Genomic DNA, 15,662 nt, shown 5'->3' on the forward strand with positions numbered 1-15,662 from the left:
TACTGTCGGATAGCTGACCGTAACATTTATAGGTTAGTTATAAAAGTTATATTATAATCCTCTATATATTTCCCTATTAGAGTTATATAGTAGTTAATAAGGTATACCTTTAGGCGGCAAACTATAAAGAAGAAAAGTTAGAGGGGAAGAAAGACCTGAAGCCTGTTAATGAGAGAAGTTCGGATCTGTCGACAAGGTCGATCCTAAAGAAATTGCTCTTGTGAAGAAGCTCGATTCGTACCTCATGGTATGTCTTTCCTGTAGACATAGGTTATCTTGACTACAATTCGCTAACTCTGCCTCCGCAGCCAATTCTATGGGTCATGTACTTTCTTGTAAGAGAACATTGAGAAAATCCCTTTGGTATTGGATTCTCTAATGTTTCGTAGAACTTCCTAGACCGAAACGCCATCGTGAACGGAAAGCTTAACAATCTTGATAAGGATCTCAATATGGTCGGTTCTCAATACAACACATGCGTCAGCATCTTCTTCGTGGGGTAAGCTCTTGCAGAGCAGACATGACAGTACGATGATTGACACGATGATGCAGATACATCACCGGGCAGATTCCCTCCAACATGCTCGTCACCCGTGTTAAGCCCACCTGGTATATGTCGGGGTGGATGATGGCCTGGGCCGTTGTGTCGACTCTCATATGCATTGTTTAAGACTACCATGGCATGCTGGCTTGCAGGTAAGACCACTACGTCTAGTCACCTTTCGACTTTTGTGATAACTGACTCTTCATATACCGCCAGGCTCATCCTTGGGATCACCGAAGCGCCCTTCTATTCCGGAGCTTGCTACATGGTTAGCCTCTTCTACACTAGGAAAGAGACTGCAACTCGATTGGCTGTGTTCTATACTGGAAATCTCCTTGCAAGCTCGTTCTCAGGTTTGATCGCGGCTGGTGTCTTTGCTGGCCTTGACGGGAAACACGGCCTCGCTGGTTGGAGATGGTTGTTCTTGATACAAGGAGTTGTCACTGGTACGCCATGATGACCACCATTCTTTTACATATGAGTCTGCTAACATCTCTGGCAGTTGGCGTGGCATCCGTCGCTTTCTTCCTACTTCCCAACGCTCCCCTCGAGACCCGATGGCTTACGCTAGAGCAGCGACAACTAGCCCATGACCGCGTCGCCAAAGACACCACAGAAAAGCGTCAGGCGACAAGCACATGGTCCGGTCTGTGGGAAGCCGCTACAGACTATCGCATTTGGTTATTTGCTCTTATGGGAAATCTCCATCTATCCGCCAACGGCTTCAAGAATTACATGCCGACGGCGGTCAAGTCTCTCGGCTTCAATACAACCATCACGCTCGTACTCACATGCCCGCCCTACCTGATCGCCGGGGCAGCATCTGTGTTGGTGTCCTGGTCTTCTGGGAGATACAACGAGCGAACTTGGCATATTACCGTTTCCAAGACAGTGGCGAGCATCGGCTTTGCCGTCGCGACGAGCACGATGAACATTGGTGCACGGTACTTTGCCATGGTCCTGTTTGTTGGTGCCAGGTACGGCGTGAACAACATTAACGTCGCATGGACGGCCGCTACTGTTGGCCAAACGGACGAGAAGAAGGCGGCTGCGATTGCGATGGTCAATACACTAGGCAACCTGTCATTCGTATACACGCCCTATCTCTGGCCCGACAGCGACAGCCCGCTTTTTAGGAAGGCAATGATTGCGAGCATTGGCTTTTCGATGGGCGTCGTAATGACGGCGTGGTTGATGAAGTTCATCTTGGTACGAATGAACAGACAAATAAGAACTACGCAGGACGAGGCCACGAACTTCTACGCCTACTAGATCGCAAACACAGTCTTTGCTACTGTGGCGCCGCGTTGATATTGATGAGGTTTGCTAAGAAAGTGGAGCGATCAACAGCAGCATCCTACCGCTGTGTGGCATAGGCAGGAAGGTTTTGAGATTTTCTGGCAAAGTTGAGTCTGATTAGCTGAAAATGAACAAGGACCTCTAACTTCAATACGTGAAGTTTTGTTTCCGGCTTGAATTCAAGTTTGGGGCGCGCTGGCTTTCGGAGAAACATCCTGCAAACGCGCATATTGTAAGAAAGCCACGATCACTTCGGAGAAACCGAGTTGAGAATACATATTATGAATTACCAATTCTGCCCGAAAGCTATTACTTTCTGTAACCAATCCATACTTTGTTTACACCCTCAGTGCTACGAGGCGAGGATACCCCCGAATCACGACTTGGTGCGGCACAACACGGGACTGATTCTTAGATACATCGCTAAGCGCTCCGTTGGTCACCATGGAACCATGCCATCCCACTTTGCACTCAAAGGCCCCCCTTAATAATGGCTCGGAGCCAAATTCTCACTTTCGGTTTACAGGCTTACCAACAGAACTTCGTTGTTTGATATTAGAGCATATTCTGGACGACATTGATGAAGAGTCCGACCTCGATGAGGAGTCTGACCTTGATGAGGAGTCCAACGCCGCCGAGGATCCGGATGTCGATGGCGCGGATGAGGTACCCAACCTTGATGAGGAATCCAATATTGATGAGGAGTCTTCTCCAAAGCCGAAGATCGTCGAAATCATTGGAAAGCTCAATGACATGCTTATGCAGACTCATAAAATGTCTGCGCTATTAAACGGCATGCTTGCGCTAGGCATCAACGTAGGTGTGACGCACGACGTTATAGCGCTAAACAATGACTTGCTTGCGCGAACCAACGACTGGTATGCGCGAGCTAACGACATGTTTGCGCGAGCTAACAACACGAATGCGGTGCCCGACAATCTTGCCCCGGAAGTTGAGCTGGAATACCCGCAAGCCAACATGCTTGCGGAGCCCGAGCTGGTTCCGAAGCCTCAAAAGTTGTCAACTTTGGCGTGCGTGTCGAAGGAATGGCAGCGATTCTTCGAGGAGTACACGTTCAACAGCCTGGATGTCACGTTTACCAATTCTCCAGCTGAAATTGAGGCTCTTGGAGAGATGGTGAAGGGCTACCGCAGGACTTTTGTTGAAGAAATTGTACTCAATATCGAGCTTCCGGGAAACTCTTCAGGCGACGTCCAGGTCGAGACCGAAAAGGAGATTCGGAGGAACAATGCTCTCTTCACGATGGCCGTGTTTTCGCTCTTTAAAGTTTTGGCAAACTGGACCGGCCCAGAGCATGACCATGGTTTGGCGCTTCGTATTAACGTCATGTCCGCGGACGATGTTGAAGACTGGCCCCCAAGGATGCAAGGTAGCCTGCTAGATTTCAAACTGAAAAAGCTGCCGCTAGTTCCTATTGTGGATGAGCTTTTGTGGATATTCCATTCTGAATCAACACGAAGCGCTTCAGCAAATGCTATGAGCATCCTGCTCAAGAGCATGAACCACCTGACAAGAGTGGTATATCACCCACATTGCTCGCAACTCGGAGAAGACCAGTCTTTGCGAGACGACGCCTTTTTGGCCTTATTCCAAAAACACAGGGGTTGGGTCAAACGCATGGTGGTCAGAGAATCCGCATACCTCTTAGAGGAGGACAATCCGTACACGGAGAAGAGGGAGGATCTTGCACTCGCCTGTTTCCACGCGAGTCTCCATCTCGAGTCCTTTATTACATCACGGGTAGTTGATGCGTTCGACTTTTTCCGTTGCACGGGGGATTTGGGAATACCCAACGAGTCTCTCAGACAAGCCTGGCCTGAGCTGAACCAACTTGTTTTATCTTGCAATTTGTCAAATTCATCATCTGACGAGGACATGATGGATACCGTTCTTCTCGCAGCTGGAAAGGCCGCAATGCGAATGCCTAAATTGGAGAAGATGATCATATGGTCATGGGACGCAGAAAACTATGTCGGATTCTTTTTTGGGTATGGTCTTCGCTGCAGTAAGCTATATCCAGCTTTCATTGATATCCGGACAACATGGAGGTCTGCACTCAATCCAGAAGTTGTGAGATGCTGGGAGGATGCAGTGACGGGAAATACGAGCTATGAGCTCACCGTCCAACCACAGCGCCTTGACTGGCGGGATAAGCACTTTGTCGATGCGTTGCTCGAAAGTTTAGAGACATCTAATTCAATCCTGTTTCCTTAAACGAGTAGATAGAAATACATAAAACCTCTGGTGTTTTCCTATCTCTGATGCACCTGACTCTTCTTGGTCTGGCTGCATTGCCTTGCCTGTCAACGTTCTCGCGGCTGAAATCCGCACGAAAATGAACTGGCGTCTCTTGAGTTCCAACGTTGAATACCCTCAGTTACCTAGGGTCCTGGATTTGTTCGTGAGCTTCCCAATCGGTGCTTTACTCGACAAGCGCCATATTGCATGGTTCCATGTTTAGGGCTTAAGGTACGTTATCCACATGATGCAGGCTTTTGAGCCTCAAAATCAAAGTGTGTAGCGATAGGCTGGGTGACGATGGCCGAGAAGATGGACTCGATCGCCAATCAGCCGGCTATCCCGATCACCCTTTTCCCGTTTCATGTTCTCCCACCTGCAGTACAACATCTGAATGCAGACAGTAGCAAAGCATAGAATTAGAGAGCCGATGCAGACAGAATGACCTAAGATGTAATCCGGACTAGACACCAGATGGTCAATATCACTTGTAGTCCCGGATGCCATCCGATAACTTACGCATTCTTTTGCAGATAGATGAATGTTGCCGGAAAAGCAGCCATATTTGCTAAGCCAATGAGGAGTCCCACACCAGTGGCACGAACGTAGTGAGGTGCCAAATTGTTCGAAAGCCAGCCCTAGCCATGTTAGAGATCGCTCGTCGAAGCGGTGATAAACAAGCTTTAGACTTACCATAATCATTGCCGACCCTGGATAAACGCCGGTTGCAACCAAGAATGTCCCGCCATATCTCACTCCGTTTAACTTCGATGCCAAAATCATGATATATCCGCAAAGGGCAACAAGAGTCCCCACAGCCATGATGGGTCCACGGGCCTTGATCCCATCTGACAAGCTGGCTGTCAAAAGAACAACGAAGAAGGCGGCCATGTTGGGAGGCACAGTGAGAAGTTGCGCTTGGGTGGTATTGCGATAGCCTAGGCCTTGTATAATTGAGGGGAGGAACAGCGAGAAGCTCTGTTGGGAAAGAGGTTAGAATGATGGTCCGCCGAGCGAGCTGTCGAAGGAAGACATACGTAAAGCGGGATAAGGAGGAGGATCCATGCCAAGGCGCAGAGATAGGTCTGCGGAGCAAGCACAGCCATTCTGACCCAGTGCCAACTAAAGTGTTCGTCGTTGACATCTTCAACGTTTGTTGCCCCATGAGAATCTTCTCTCAAACGGTTCATGGCCTGTGTTCGTTCTTCAGGAGTGAGGAATCTCGCGTCGGCTGGAGTGCTCGGCATAAAGAAGAAGCATGTTATGCCAAACACCGTCGTAATTATCCCCTCAACTGCAGCTGATTAGCACATCAAGTTGTAGCAGTCTAGGGGCGCTCACTGAAAAAGATCCAGGGCCATCTGTTGTAGCCACCGTGACGAATCGTAGCCAAGCCAGTCGCAAGAAGCCCCCCGAAAGCCCCTGACAGAGGAGCCGCGCAGTAGAATAGGCCAATGCGGTAGAGCATCTGATGTCTTCGGTAGAACATAGCGAGATATACCACAATGCCTCCCAGGAGTCCTCCCTCAAAAAGGCCTAGAAAGAGGCGGCATACTACCAGTCCGGCGAAGCTCTTAGTGAAGCCGAGGAAGGTGCTTACTATGCCCCAGCACGTTATCAATGTCGGGAGGTATATACCCGCCCGGACCTTTTTGACAATCCAGTTGCTTGGTACGTCGACAAGAATGTAGGGGATGTAGAATACCAAGAGCGCTATGTTGAACTTAGTTCCAGTGGAGATATTGAGGTCCTCGGTAAGGCCATCGATCTTAGCGTTTCCAATGTTGCTTCTGTCAATGAAGGCAAATAGCCTCAAAGGTGTCAGTGTAAGAACTTGACAGGATGATATTGGGGATCGCACCATATACCAAAAAGCCAGGGAATGATGTGATAGTCGAAGTTGCGGTCGAGCTTCTTGCTCAAGACAGGGTCAATGTCGAAGTGAGGTTGCGATTGCCTGATGTTTTCGACAAGGCTGTCCGAAGGCTTGCCGTTCTCGATGTCATCGTGGACGTCAAATGTGCCGTCGCCATCATGGGTTTTCTCAGCCATCTTACTGGCTCTTGGGCAATGGAGGTATAATCACCGAGTGGTTGGTCGAAGTAGAAGATCTAGGAAGTGATTATACGGGAGACAAACTTGTCTATGCGATCTTAAGCGACAGGCAACTTTCAAGTAAAGAACGTGGTTCACTGATCAAGGTCCTTGGGATTTATACTTCGCCCTGAAGCCTCCTTTTCCCCGTCACCTTTCCTAAGACGGACTCATCAATGCCACCTTGGAGCATCCTTCGGGATTAATTCCCCGCGCTTCTTATCCGCTAGAACCAGGGTCGCCATCACCCCACGGGGTCATCGTGCGGGGAAAGCATGGATGGTAGCTCAAATATTTCCAAATAGCCATCTCAGAATCGAAGATGCCGACAATTTTCCTGCGGGGTTCAGGTACGTCAGCGTGGGAAGCCAATCAATGACGTGAATTAGTGATCGTGATGCGATAAGGCCCTAGCGTGGAGTGTTTATAGGTCAAGGTGACGACCAGGGGCATGGTGAGTGAGAGTTTGCTCGAACGATATGTCTTGACGGCTACCTAAATCTACCGCATCACTGCTCAATACCCAATTCTTTGAAGATGGCCTCGTTATGTTCTCCCGGTTCCGGGACCTTTTCCATTCTCGAGCTTTCAACGTTTCCGAAACCCGGAGGGATTAGAGCAGGAACCTTTCCACTACCTGTCTCGATGTCCGTCCATCTGCCTCTTGCCTTAAGCTGCGGGTGATCCCATACGCCTTGCATATCGTTCACATTGGCGTTGGCTATCGACGCCTTATCCAGCTTCTGCAGGACCTCCTCTGCTGAGAATTCGGCGAAAGCGTCGCAGATGATTTTTCTTAACTCATCACGGTGCTTCGTTCTGAGGGTGTTGCTCACAAACTTTGGGTCCTTGGCAAGAGCCTCATTGCCAAGAACGTCTCGGCAAAGGTTAGCCCACTCTCGCTCGTTCTGCACGCCAAGCATGACCGAGCCTCCGCCACCCGTGTCAAATGGGCCGTATGGGTATATAGAGGCGTGGGAGGCGCCGGAGCGGGACAAGCCCGGGGCCCCGTTATACGTGTAGTAGAGTGGGAAGCTCATCCACTCAACCATGCTCTCAAGCATCGAGATGTCTATCCGTGATCCTTTGCCCGTTTTGCCGCGCTTCAGAATGGCGGCCAGAATGTTGGAATAGGCGTACATGCCGGCAGAGATATCGGCGATGGAGATGCCCGCCTTCGCTGGGTCCGGACCGTTGCCAGTAACAGAGAGGAAGCCCGCTTCGCTCTGCACAAGAAGATCGTACGCCTTCTTGTCTCTGTAGGGGCCGTCAGACCCATAGCCCGAGATATCACAAACAATCAGAGACGGATGCGACTCTTTGAGTGTTGAGTAGCCCAAGCCAAGTCGCTCCGTGGCGCCCGGCGCCAGGTTCTGCACCAACACATCCGACTTGGCAAGAAGCTTCTCGAGGACCTCAAAGTGTTTCGGGTCTTTGAGATCGAGTGCTAGACTTTCTTTTGAACGGTTGGTCCAGACGAAATGTGATGCCATGCCATTAACTCGGGTATCGTATGCCCTTGCAAAGTCACCAACACCTGGACGCTCGATCTTGATGACACGAGCGCCCATGTCAGCGAGCTGACGAGTGCAGAAAGGTGCAGCGATTGCATGTTCGAGACTGACGACGGTGATGCCTTCAAGAGGTAGTGGCTCTCTCTCAGGTTTTGATGTTGTGGATGCCATGGTTCTCAAGGCGATATTTTGCTGGAATGGAGATCGTACGAAAGCTTTCGCTGGTCTCATGGCGGGCTTGATACCCCATGAGCCTCTGGGCGGACATGGAGATGCTCTGGTAGCCAAGAGCGACAGAGCGGCACGTCCTGACGGCATCTTGTTTTGGAGACAGGGGTGTACAGAGGTAATGGTAAAAGCAAATGGTCTTCAGCGAAGGAGGACGATGGTGCTAAGTGAGGGTTGATTGGCTTGGGAATTTAAATCCCGAAGTAATACGTGCATTAGGGGTTGGCATGACTTTTCTAAGTCCTCCTCATCATGAAGCTGCCTCCAGCGACCAGAGCCCATCAGCTGCTGTGCTGGCCGAGGTCAACCAACAGCAACAAGTGACGGCGTCGGTGCATGCACATCAAATCGGCTACTTCTTTGTCCATTCGGCTTTATGCAGAACTGCGTAATCACCGGCCGCTGATCACCCACTCAGTGGCGTCACTCCGGTCGCTAATTGCCCGGGAATAGTCCATGCTGTCGGGGCCATTTGCCGAGTCTGAAGTCGCCCTGAAATGCCTTTCAGAGAAGTGAGTCGGCCTTTAGAGTCAATGGATGTTGTTATTTAGAGTCAGAGGATTCGTTCTGCTCTAAATCCAGCGAATCAACTTCTTCACGTCCATCATTTCCTGTATTATTCATCATGTCACAACCTCTCGCTCGGAGTCTTTGGCGCGTTGCCCGACCGGCGGTCAGGACGGCGGGATGCCTGCGTCCAGCGGCCTTCTCAACGTCAGCTCGCCGAAGGATAATGGAGACAACGGGCTTCACAGAAAACCAACTGACAGTTCGTGAAGCCGTCAGTCAAATCTGCTCCGAGTTTCCCAACACATACTGGCAAGAACGCGACCAGACAGAGAAGGATCCCAAAGAGTTTCACGCTGCCCTCGCTAAAGATGGCTGGCTCGGTATTGCCCTGCCAGAATCGCTGGGTGGCTCCGGCCTTGGAATCTCGGAGGCAACGATGATGATGCAGACCATCACTGAGTCCGGCGCAGGCATGGCCGGCGCCCAGTCCATCCACGCCAACGTCTACGCGACGCAGCCACTTGCCAAATTTGGGACCCAGGAACAACTCGAGAGCACAATTCCCAATATCATCTCCGGCAAATGGAGGGCTTGTTTTGGAGTCACGGAGCCAAACGCTGGTCTCGACACCCTACGCCTCTCCACCGCAGCAAAGAAGCAGCCAGACGGCTCGTACCTGGTTACTGGTCAGAAGATCTGGATCACCTGCGCGCAAGTCGCATCCAAGATGATTCTCCTCGCCCGCACAAAGGCCTTTGAGGACTGTAAGAAGCCGAGTGAAGGTCTCTCACTCTTCTGCATCGACCTAGACCGCTCTCAGCCTGGTTTGGACATGCGCAAGATCAAGAAGATGGGCGGCCGTGCCGTCGACGCCAACGAGGTTTTCTTCGACAACTACGCCATCCCCGCTTCCAGTCTGATAGGCCAGGAGGGCCAGGGTTTCAAGATTATCCTCCACGGCATGAACGCTGAGCGCTGTCTGCTTGCCGGTGAAGCGTTGGGGCTGGGCTACGCCGCGATAGCCAAGGCCGCGGAGTATGCCCGGGACCGAGTGGTGTTCAAGAGGCCGATCGGGCAGAACCAGGCCATAGCGCATCCGCTCGCCGATGCGTACATGCGGTTGGAGGCTGCGAACCTAGCAACTTACCACGCGGCAAGACTGTACGACGCCAGCAAGGAGGACTCGTCCATTCGTCAGGATGCAGTTGGAGTGGCTTGCAACAGCGCCAAATACATGGCTGCAGAAGCTGCCTTTACGGCTTGCGAGAGAGCTGTTCTTACACACGGAGGTATGGGCTACGCGGCCGAGTACGATGTGGAAAGGTATTTCAGAGAGTGCCTGGTTCCTCGTATTGCACCCGTTAGTCGAGAGATGATTCTGAACTACATTGGAGAGAAGGTCCTTCAATTGCCTCGTAGTTACTAGAAACGGCGAAGTTAAAAAAAGACATAATTGATGATATGTTTTATACAATGACATAAAGGCAGACCAACCTTGAACCTTTGCACATTGTGTATCTATTTGTGTATTATGAAGACATGGTAGACCTCGAGCAGGGGGTTAGGGAACTTCGTCTTAAAACTTTGAGATGAGTTCATTGATGAACGATTGGCTGCAGCTAGGACCTGTTCATCTCTAATTGAGTCCGGATTCAGGCAAGTACTCGTGATTGAGGAAGGGACCGAAGAACATACACTGGCGTATGATAATCGGTGTCTGGGGTTGAAGACTGAAAGTTTAAATACATCCACGTTAATTAAAAGATTCTCCGTAGAGACATAATTTTGGTCGAGACAAGTAACTCTCGGCGAGGCAATGTGCGAGCCTCCGGTTTCCACTCAAACAAGGGTGCCGAGGTAGGAAAGTGCCGGCGAGTCAACCTACGAATGTCCGTATTTCAGAGAAATGGAACATGCCGACAACCCGTGGAGTGATTTTGCGAGTCAGGAAAAAATGAGCTGGTTCTCCCTTCTGTGTACATAACTAGTTCCAAGATGATAAGGTATTAAAAGTAGATATAAGAGAGCCCGACTCCGTGTTACAATCAGAAGCAAGCTTTAACCAACAGAAGACACCAAGCCTCTTTTAACGATGTTGCCAACAACAATTTTGGCAGTTGCGCTCTTCGGAGCAAGGTACGATAATCACTGAAATGCCCTAGATCAATTTCATTGAACGAGGCTAACCTTCAGTTCCGCTGCAGCTCACTTGCAGGGCCCATTTTCTGTACCGATGCTGAGCATCCCATGGATTCCACGGTACACAAATCTGTCACCAAAAGCTGCTGCGGTAGCAACTCATTTTCAACCTCCAACGTAAGACTCTAATCAGCAAGACTTATGTTAGATTATGACTGACCATAAATCTCGCGCCACCAGTTCCTCTGCGACACGGGCAGTAAGCCCACAACTTCGTTCTGCAGCTGTTGTCAGGGTAGCAACCTCGCTTGCATGAATGTGGGCGGATAAGTAGATAACACGAAGGCTGTTGGACGTGTCTTCCTCATCATCAGCCGCATTCGAGCTTTGTTGTCTTGAATAGCCATTTTGTTACAATACAGGGGATTATTTGGGGACATGAGATTAATTAATTCAACATTGAAGTGGGTGTCATTTGCGCGATGCCTCGGAGAGCAGCAGTGCGCCGAAGTGAATTCAAGGGTTCTAGTACTGTTTATTGATGCTGAGGGCATTCTTGGTGCTGAACTGTACAAAACTACCGACCCTGGCATGTATTCGTTCACCCTCATGCAGCCACCTATTGATCATGCTACTCACAGGGCTGACTCTTTGGCACCAGCTTCCGAAGTACCTCTCATTAAGCTCCGCCCCCACGTCCGCGACATTTCACGGGGCTGAAATTATCTCAAGTCGGTGAATTTGATATGGCCATCGTTCTAGTTGGACAAGGAGAAGGTAAAGTCATATTAGATGATGTATCATGTCCAATCTTGGAGTAGCTGCTAGTAGAGAACCCCCGGATTCCACCACGGATGTGATAGCCGAGAATTTGGCCCATGTGGGTACAGTGCGCCGTCGAACACTGCGGAGTTCGAACTGTGGCGCTGAGCGATCAATTTTGGTCCCGTCTTTGACGAATAAACAATCCGATGATACCCATTCCATCATTCTAAGACGCGATCACGGGTGGCCCGAGTCAACCTACAATGCCCACAGAAGGCCTCAAAAAGCACCGCGCAAAGCACGCGTGCAAAGAGTGCAACTCACGACGGATTCGCTGCAACGTCACAGAGCGTCTTCCCTGTTCAAACTGTGAGAGCTCGAACGCGACATGCGAAGTTCTTCCCTCGAGAAGAGGCAGGCGAGTCCACTGCGCAATCACTATTCATCTTGATCAAAATGATAACAAGGCAGCAGATATCCACGGAAGTCAAAGAAGGAGAAGCGATCAGAAGCTGCAGCGTCTTTCACTCCGGAACCTGTCGTATCGGCTCCACCCTCCGCGTTCACGTCTGCTGTGGCGGCAACCCTCGCCTCTATGAGCACTGCTTCACCGTCTCGCGGTCTTCCTAACTCGGGCGCATCACAAACACCATTTCACACTGAGACGCCCGCGTCGTCACATTCTGCGACTGGCACGGGAAGTAGCCGCTTCTTCGGAGAGTCCAACTTCCTCACCCTCGTGCCGGGTGCCCCTGAGCCGGGGTCCGACGCGACTGCGGGAGACGCTGTATTGAAGGGTCGCTTGGCCTTTCCAGTTCCCCAGACACCTCAATCGCAGGACTTGGGGACTTCGCCTGCCAGTATTAATAACATCAGCTCGGCTACGGAGCGATACCTGAGGGATGAAGGGGCCTTGATCTTTCCCGATATGCAGAGCTGTCTGCCTGCCCTTCGCGCATACTTCAAATGGTTTCACCCGTGCTTCCCAATACTGGATCGCGCAGACGTGGCGCGAAGACTTGCGACGATGGATATCTCGCCACTGTTGTTGCAGGCGATGCTCTTCATCGGGTCGACATACTGCGATGAGGCTACCATCACAGCTATGGGCTTCAAAGACCGCTCAGAAGCGAAGAGTGTGACGTACTCGCGTGCAAGAATTCTTTTCCACTCCAATTGGGAAAAAGACGAGTTCACACTCATCCAATCTCTGTTCCTTTGCAGCTTCTGGAGGGGCGGTCCTACCGACTGGAGAGATGTAAGATACTGGCTGGGATGCGTCTTGACTCTTGCGCAGACACATGGCCTCCATAGATCGTAAGTCAAAGGAGGTGAGTTCAATACTGGGGCAGGCTGACGATCGTAAAGAACACGCTTCATTACAAGAGAACCCCAGTTTGCCCGAATGAGAAGAAGAGTCTGGTGGTCCATCTACGTAAGCTGTTTCTCAACACTGTCGAGATTTCACTAACGAACTCCTTGAAGGTGAGAGAAAGGCAAGCGGCGATATCTCTGGGACTTCCATGTAGAATACGAGATGAAGACTGCGACATCGAGCCTCTGATCGCCTCTGATTTGGAGGGCGACACGGATGATCAGCCAGCTACAGCGTTTGGCACATCCGAATCTGAGCATGTGCATTACGCTATCAATATGGTAGACATAGCAAGGCTACGTAAGCTGATCAGAGTTGCTTGACCCCCGATGCGATTCAACTAACAGGTGTATAGTCGGAAGGATTACAGATACACACTTTGCGCCGGGCCGTGGTCCTCCTGCACCAGGTGAAGTGCGCGACCTGAAGCAACAACTCGAGCAGTGGAAGCAGAATTTGCCAGAAGAATTGAGGAGAGAACCCGAGGAGGGGCAATCGTCAGTCCTGACATGCCTCATTCATCTTGCCTACAAGTATGGCCGGAACACTGATGATGGATCGTCCCTGTAATTCTAATGAGCTTCACAGTCACTTGCGCATCCTAGTTCATCGAAATGGATGGCTTCTAAACCGAGACGAAGAGGATAAAAAGGCCGCCCTCGCGGCTGCCTGTCGAATCAGCAGGATAGCAGAAGACATGCTCGCACAGAAAACCTTACAATACGGCCAAATGCATCTGTGAGCACTATTTCCTCTTACTGCTAGATGCTTTCACTAACATCTCAGACTAACAAGCCTATTCGCGGCTCTTTGTATTCACGCTATCGACATCAAGTCGGCCGATGGGATCGGTCGCCAGCTCGCAGTTCACAGAGCCCAGATGTGTCATTTAGGACTGAAAGAGATTCAAAACTACTGGCGCATCAACAACAATGTCTTGGATCTCTTTTTACAATATCTCGACAAGCCCATTGCCAAGAGAATCTACAACGAAGACGCCGATGCTGCGGCAGCTGATGGGGCATCAGGATCCACGGCAGGCCTGAGCCCGTTCAACACAGCTAGCACACCCCAGAATCTTTCCACAGACACCATGGAGCAAAGCAGATCGGACGCCATAGAGGACCAATACTTTAACCTGATGCAGACCAATTGGGAAGGCGAGCATGCCCTTGGTGATCTCGGCCTCTTCCTGGACCCGCAACTCTACGCCAACGGTCCAATGCAAGTTGAGGGCCTCAACTTCTTGCAGCGGTGCCTATGATGACGCCCCGGAATTAGCCTAGCGGAAAGAGTCAAAGAAGGAAATATCCTCCCTTCTGAGCATTCATATTTTCCCTATAGCTGCCCTAACCAGAAGCGCGGAAGCCCCGGTTGCATCATAGCAACATTCGGCTTCTTGAGCCGAGTGTCATGACTCGGCTACTTCAGCCACCTGCAGGAAGAAGAAGCCGAGAGCATATAACCGAAGAGCCCGCTTGCCCCACAGACCCCGCGATCAACACACGTGCTCAGTCCATTCCCCAATTGGGATGGTTCCTCGGCGCGCACTCTCCCCATGCCGGGCTTTACTCGCCGAGATGGAAGCTTGACGTCGGATGACGGACATTAGTCGGCTTTGATATCTTTCGAGATTATTGCATGTGTTCTTGCCTTCCCAACGATCCAATTGTTGTTGTTCTTTCAATCTTGCACTTGGACTTCAACACCAACCGCGCCTGCAACCGCCAACATGGCCTCCCTTGCTCATCAGATACGACCAGCAATCTCACGCTGTACACCACGCGGCAGGAGGTCCATAACCACCAATGCAACTGACGCAGCATCAAAACTCCTCGAGACTTTTGCCGGGAAAGATGTTACGCGCAAACAACTCTTCGATCCCAATCAGTTGCAGCGCCTCAGCTTGACACTCAATCGCAAGCAGCTGCATCCGGGAATCGACGTCTCCGCTGAACCGCCCAAGCAAGGCACGCCGCTTCCACCAGGGTATCACCTTGTTTACTTCACTCCAACAGGGGTCGAAAGCGAATTGGGCATGGACGGGACGGACAAGACGTTCAATGCTCCAGCACCGTTCACGCGGCGGATGTGGGCTGGCGGGAAGATGCAGTTCATTGAGGGGACCTCGCTGAAAGTTGGCGAAGAGGTTGAAGAGCGCACGAGGCTTGTTGGCGCTACGCCGAAGAAGAGCCGCAGCGGTGACGAGATGGTCCTCGTGGATGTTGAAAAGGAGCTTTGGGGACGGGATGGACTGGTTGTTAAGGACCAGAGGTATGCCTTCCCCGCCCTCTACGCTACCATGCTTGTTTCCATGACTTACGAATTCTTAGGTCATGGATTTTCCGACCAGAAGTCAATGTCTCCTTGGCTGCAAAGACTGCTCCTCCGCGAGCTAAGAGGCAACCGTCTTTTGGGCCGTCAGCCACCACGGATGAGAACGGTTCAGACGGCGTTGTCCTTCGGCATCTTCGATGGTCACCTGTTGGCCTCTTCCGGTTCTCGGCTCTTACCTTCAATGGCCATATGATCCACTACAACGAGCCTTGGACGAAGGACATTGAGAGGCATCCCGAAGTTGTGGTCCATGGACCCTTGAACCTGATCAACATGCTTGACTACTGGAGGGATGTCTATGGGCAAGATGGCAGGGAAGTGCGACAGGTTGGATATAGAGCAATGTCACCACTCTATGCCGGCGATGAGTACACAATCCGCACGGCGTCTGTGGAAGATGATAAGAAGTATGAGGTTCTGGTAGAGAATGGCAGCACGGTTTGCATGAAGGGTGAAATTATTGGTAGCTGAGTAAGAGGTTTCAACCTCATAAATTCACGATTTCAAAGCTTCGATCATATGCAATAGCTAAAATCAGTGGTATTGCAGCCTCTCTCGTTGATGACTTGTATCTCATCCACTCCTGACGCCAAGCTTC

At 50.9% G+C, this 15,662-nt stretch overlaps 6 protein-coding genes across 6 annotated transcripts; 4 read left to right on the forward strand and 2 right to left on the reverse strand.

Moving 5' to 3' along the window:
* Positions 1-244: 244 nt before the first annotated feature.
* Positions 245-1,816, forward strand: CGCA056_v010390 (putative transporter; the record flags this gene model as incomplete). The annotated part of the gene is made up of 6 exons (XM_037325637.1): positions 245-247; positions 309-335; positions 390-499; positions 553-609; positions 761-990; positions 1,047-1,816. 6 exons carry the CDS (start codon positions 245-247, stop codon positions 1,814-1,816), a joined length of 1,197 nt encoding a protein of 398 aa, XP_037175980.1.
* A 471-nt stretch (positions 1,817-2,287) lies between these two features.
* CGCA056_v010391 (uncharacterized protein) lies at positions 2,288-4,078 on the forward strand (the record flags this gene model as incomplete). The annotated part of the gene is made up of 1 exon (XM_037325638.1): positions 2,288-4,078. One exon carries the CDS (start codon positions 2,288-2,290, stop codon positions 4,076-4,078), a length of 1,791 nt encoding a protein of 596 aa, XP_037175981.1.
* A 539-nt stretch (positions 4,079-4,617) lies between these two features.
* CGCA056_v010392 (putative transporter) lies at positions 4,618-6,154 on the reverse strand (the record flags this gene model as incomplete). The annotated part of the gene is made up of 5 exons (XM_037325639.1): positions 4,618-4,740; positions 4,796-5,080; positions 5,140-5,396; positions 5,444-5,913; positions 5,964-6,154. 5 exons carry the CDS (start codon positions 6,152-6,154, stop codon positions 4,618-4,620), a joined length of 1,326 nt encoding a protein of 441 aa, XP_037175399.1.
* A 551-nt stretch (positions 6,155-6,705) lies between these two features.
* Positions 6,706-7,767, reverse strand: SUGCT-0-0 (Succinate--hydroxymethylglutarate CoA-transferase; the record flags this gene model as incomplete). The annotated part of the gene is made up of 1 exon (XM_037325640.1): positions 6,706-7,767. One exon carries the CDS (start codon positions 7,765-7,767, stop codon positions 6,706-6,708), a length of 1,062 nt encoding a protein of 353 aa, XP_037176030.1.
* A 4,180-nt stretch (positions 7,768-11,947) lies between these two features.
* CGCA056_v010394 (Cutinase transcription factor 1 alpha) lies at positions 11,948-13,991 on the forward strand (the record flags this gene model as incomplete). Its single annotated transcript, XM_037325641.1, has 6 exons — positions 11,948-12,669; positions 12,721-12,787; positions 12,838-13,027; positions 13,083-13,260; positions 13,316-13,465; positions 13,523-13,991. The coding sequence occupies 6 exons, from the start codon at positions 11,948-11,950 to the stop codon at positions 13,989-13,991; spliced, it is 1,776 nt and encodes a 591-aa protein (XP_037175979.1).
* A 468-nt stretch (positions 13,992-14,459) lies between these two features.
* Positions 14,460-15,535, forward strand: meh (Mesaconyl-C(4)-CoA hydratase; the record flags this gene model as incomplete). The annotated part of the gene is made up of 3 exons (XM_037325642.1): positions 14,460-14,502; positions 14,551-15,001; positions 15,061-15,535. The coding sequence occupies 3 exons, from the start codon at positions 14,460-14,462 to the stop codon at positions 15,533-15,535; spliced, it is 969 nt and encodes a 322-aa protein (XP_037176029.1).
* Positions 15,536-15,662: the final 127 nt, after the last annotated feature.

Source organism: Colletotrichum aenigma (assembly GCF_013390185.1).
Source record: "Colletotrichum aenigma strain Cg56 chromosome Unknown KSG_Cg56_contig07, whole genome shotgun sequence".
Classification (NCBI taxonomy): Eukaryota; Fungi; Ascomycota; class Sordariomycetes; order Glomerellales; family Glomerellaceae; genus Colletotrichum; species Colletotrichum aenigma.